Genomic DNA, 4,192 nt, shown 5'->3' on the forward strand with positions numbered 1-4,192 from the left:
TCCCTTCACTTATTTACTTCATATCTTTGTGTTTCTGAAAGGAGAGAAGCATATGCTTAACATCAGGGACTCTGAAACCTGAAGGAGCTTCAAATAGTGATCTGCTCTTCAGGAATGAGGAACATGGCAAAAATACGATGGCTCTCAGCCACAGTGACTCCATCCCAATTAGCCAGGGGCAATAAAAGGGTTGCTGCATCGCACCCAAATACATTCAAATAGGACAGCAGGGCCAGGAAACTCTGGTAAACGCTGGTAAACTCTCATAAAGGTTATATATTATTATATAGAATAAAAATGAGTATATTAATCACAATATGTTCCTATAATTGCATAGACTTAATTAGCTCTTAGATTAAGAGCAATAAGCATAGGATCAAGTGTATTATGGAGTATTTTGGAAAATGAATGAGAGCTACGGTTTATCTAAATAGTCTAAAACTCTTAGCCAGAAAGTGAGAGATTCTGAACTGAGACGTTTGAAAAAGTTATCTGTATCTCCTTGGAGAAGTTTCTAAGCTCTCTGAGCTCTCCTGTCTTCATGCGAATGGCACTGAAGACTTAGAGATGCTGAGGTACAGCAGTTCCCAGGCTATCTGGCACCCACTGTTCCTACACTGGGAAGTGTGGCCATCACAGTGAAGAGCCACAGATCACAGTCAACAGGTCTTAGAAGGTAATCCCCCAAAGGATATAACAGGGCATCGAATCACAACATAGGACGACATACAGAGTTCATGTTCTCACACAGCTGGTGACTTAGAAATTCTCTATGGCTCCAGGCCTCCAGGAGCTTATGTTTAGCTGAGACCTTTACCCTAACCGTTGGAGATGACTGAGAGACAGTGCAATAATGGAATGCTGATACATCTCTAGTTCAACAGAGAAAAGGTTGGAGTGTGTTAGAGCAGGAAGAGAGAGTTACCTGAAAGATTTAATGTAAAGATTAGGAAAGCTAATTCCAGTAACACGCGCCAATTAGGGGAAATAACCACAACCATCATCCCTGGGGATACCTCCCTCTAGACAGGGATCCAACAGACCCCTGGGGGTGTAGAGTTTACATTGACAGAGAATCCAATGAGCTCACTTTTTGACATTTGAAGGTTGAAAGGCCAGGAAATGTTCATCATCACTTTCAAAAGCTTCTGATGGAATTAAAGAAATCCACTGATGCCTATGATCTGAGTGTCGCCAACAGGCTCTACGGAGAAAAGGAGTTTCGGTTTCTCCAGGTGAGTTTCCTGGTCTGTCACGCCTTTGGTCTGCATCCCGGGTCCTCGGGCCACATCTCCTAATGGGGGCGGGGGGTGCAGAGGAGCCTGGGGACCCACATGGGGGCATTACTCCCAGGGGCGCCAGGCTCCCCGACCACAACCGCACCAGCTGGAGTGTCCAGAGGCTGATAGCACACCAGTGAGGGGAGGCTAGGGATTGGCTTGTGAACTCTGCTTGATCAGGATTTAACACATTTAATTTGGGAATACCTACATAGTTACTGATAAATTACTTTTCATTCCTGCTTCCTTCCTGCTCATGTCATAGGAATACATGGATAATGTTCAGAAATTTTATCTAGCCAGTGTGGAATCTGCTGATTTTAAAAATGCTGCAGAGGAAAGTCGAAAGATGATCAATTCCTGGGTGGAGAGCCAAACCAATGGTAGGTTATGAGAGAGTCACTCATTACAAATCCCGGCTGAGTCCCCGCTGTGTGTGAACACGGTGCTGGACCCTGACCGGGCTGTCAGGAGCGGGGTGAGACGAGACTGCAGAGGGTGGGGAGGCCCTGCAGGGGTGGACGGTCCACGTCATGCGGAGAGAAACGGGCAGGTGGGGCTCCCAGGGCCAGCCCCCTGCAGGCACAGCTGGGTCTGGAAGACAGTGTCTTGTGGATCCCAAGTCTCTGCTCAGACTTCAGGTTAATTCGTCAGTGTTTCTTTTAATTAGAGGCTTAACTTCTGGATTATGATTCCCTAAGAGAAGATATTAGAAAGGGTCCCTTTGCTAATTGGGAAACAACCTTCTCTCCCCCAAACCACCCTTTCTGCAGAAATGACCACCTGCATTAGGAGGTGTCTGGCCCATGTCCCCCTCCCACAGGATTGTCATAGGTGTCCTCCCCTCCCAGGGCAGGTGGCTGGGCAAAGTCTCCCTGTCCAAAACAGAGGACCAACCTACAGCAACTCAACGTGGAGAATGAAGATGAAGACCCCTCAGGGAATGGTGTCTGCCACGTACTTTAGATTACTGGGTGCATGTTGATTGTCCAGAAGAGTATTCTGGCTACTTCTTCAGAATATTGAGCTCAAATTTCAAAAGACAGAGAGAGAGAAAGGAAGGAAGAACAGGAGAATGAACACAGGCTGGAGGAAACAGGAGAAGACGCAGGGCGGGCAGTGAGGGAAGGATGCAGAAATGTGATTCGTGGAAACTGTATCTAGAATCAGGCCATCGGGGCTTCTTGTGACATGACTGATGCTCCCACACACAGAGACTGAACACCTTCCCAGTCAGGAGCAGGGGCGTCTGCACGAGGGTGACTCCATCAAGCTGGGGCCATGAGCAAAGGCTCACCTGGTGAACCGCTGGGCATGGAGTCCCTCACGGGCTGACTTGTATGAATATTTAATCATCAGTTGCAACTTTCTAAACATCTTCCAGACAAACCACTTGTGCCTTTCATGACAGACTTTTGATTTTCTGTCTTTGCAGAAAGAATCAAGGATCTGTTTCCCAAAGACTCTCTCGACAGCTCTACTGTTCTGGTTCTGGTGAATGCCGTCTATTTCAAAGGGCAGTGGAACCAGAAGTTTAAGAAAGAAAATACTGTGGAGGAAAAGTTTTGGCTGAACAAGGTGTTGTCTGTAATTAATATATAATAATGTTACATAGCTCTCTGTACAATGTGAAAGTTAAATACATATTTGATCATTTCCTTTATAACTGCGAGTAGAAGTAGGATCTATCGAGGCTGTCTTTTTTTGCCTTTATTTAGTTGGTATAGGTGAAGAAACTCTTGTCTCTAATTCACAGATTTCCCAGACCATGTCTTAGAAGGAAGATGAGTTTGGTATCTCAATAAGATTATCTTTTTTTTTCTTTTGGACTAATGCCCATTTAGCATTTTTGGCCACATGAATTTATTGCAGGATGCAAGCAAACCTGTGCAGATGATGAAACAAACCAATAGTTTCAATTTCATGTCACTGGAGGACGTGCAAGCCAAGATCCTGGAAATCCCGTACAAAGGCTCCGAGCTAAGCATGATGGTGCTGCTGCCCGATGAAGTAGACGGTCTGCAGGAGGTAAAACCTGGTGCCTGTGGCGCTTCATGCTGCTGCTTACATTGCTGGCGACACAGCGCCTGTGCGGGCTGCTCACAGAAGCAGTGCTCACAGAATGCTGGTGATGTGCCAGGAGAGCAAAATACTGGAGTGTGTCATTTCTTCTCTGTTGAGTCTAATGGAAAATCATGAAGGAGAACTTGGCATCCTGTCACTTTCCAAAAAAATAGACCTTATAGTGTGATATGGAAGAATATGTAGAAAATCTTAACTTCACAGGCCCCAGTAATACTCTGAGAAAACTAGAATGCCACTTCAAAAAGTAATATGCTTGGCTCACATGTTAATATTTTGCAACCGTCAAAACTTCACCTACTCCAGTCTATTCATTTGAAGACAGGGGAGACTAAGAGTCAAATGTAGGTGACTCTTTCACTCATGAACAACATCAAACAAAGTAAAACACTGCTGAGCTCCATTCTGCAGACTGAATCACGTGCTTCGTAGACAGCAGACAAACCAACCTATCTTGATGCTCACTTTCTATTCAGACGCATTCTCTCAGAGTTCTTTGGAGCCTCATTGCTGGGAATTTAAAAAAAAGTGGATCTTCCTTTTAGCATTGTTATATTGGTTCAAGATAATTTGTAAAGAAACCAATAACAATATCCGGCATGTAAAAGTCATTCCATAAATGGCCATCTGCAATTACTGTAATAGCCAATGATGCTGAATTTGCAGTGAACTTGCCACACGTAAAATATATATGCGGTAGCTTAGGGACTAACACATGATGCCTAAAAATGTTAATTAAGTAAACACATACACTGAATCTCTTCTTAATGGTGGTATTATGCAACAATTTAAACTTGATCAGAGAAACATATCTATACAGAAAACATTTT

At 44.3% G+C, this 4,192-nt stretch overlaps 1 protein-coding gene across 1 annotated transcript in view; it reads left to right on the forward strand.

The window, feature by feature from the left end:
• LOC104999272 (serpin B4-like) overlaps positions 1–4,192 on the forward strand; it is a 7,931-nt gene that overhangs the window by 1,693 nt on the left and 2,046 nt on the right. Inside the window, exons 2-5 of the mRNA XM_010854814.1 lie at positions 1,107–1,235; positions 1,546–1,663; positions 2,716–2,858; positions 3,153–3,308. Of these exons, the coding sequence (XP_010853116.1) occupies positions 1,107–1,235; positions 1,546–1,663; positions 2,716–2,858; positions 3,153–3,308 (546 nt within the window). The remainder of the gene's footprint in view (positions 1–1,106; positions 1,236–1,545; positions 1,664–2,715; positions 2,859–3,152; positions 3,309–4,192) is intronic.

The sequence above is a fragment of the Bison bison genome, unplaced genomic scaffold, assembly GCF_000754665.1.
Source record: "Bison bison bison isolate TAMUID 2011002044 unplaced genomic scaffold, Bison_UMD1.0 scf7180017864349, whole genome shotgun sequence".
NCBI classification, from domain to species: domain Eukaryota; kingdom Metazoa; phylum Chordata; class Mammalia; order Artiodactyla; family Bovidae; genus Bison; species Bison bison.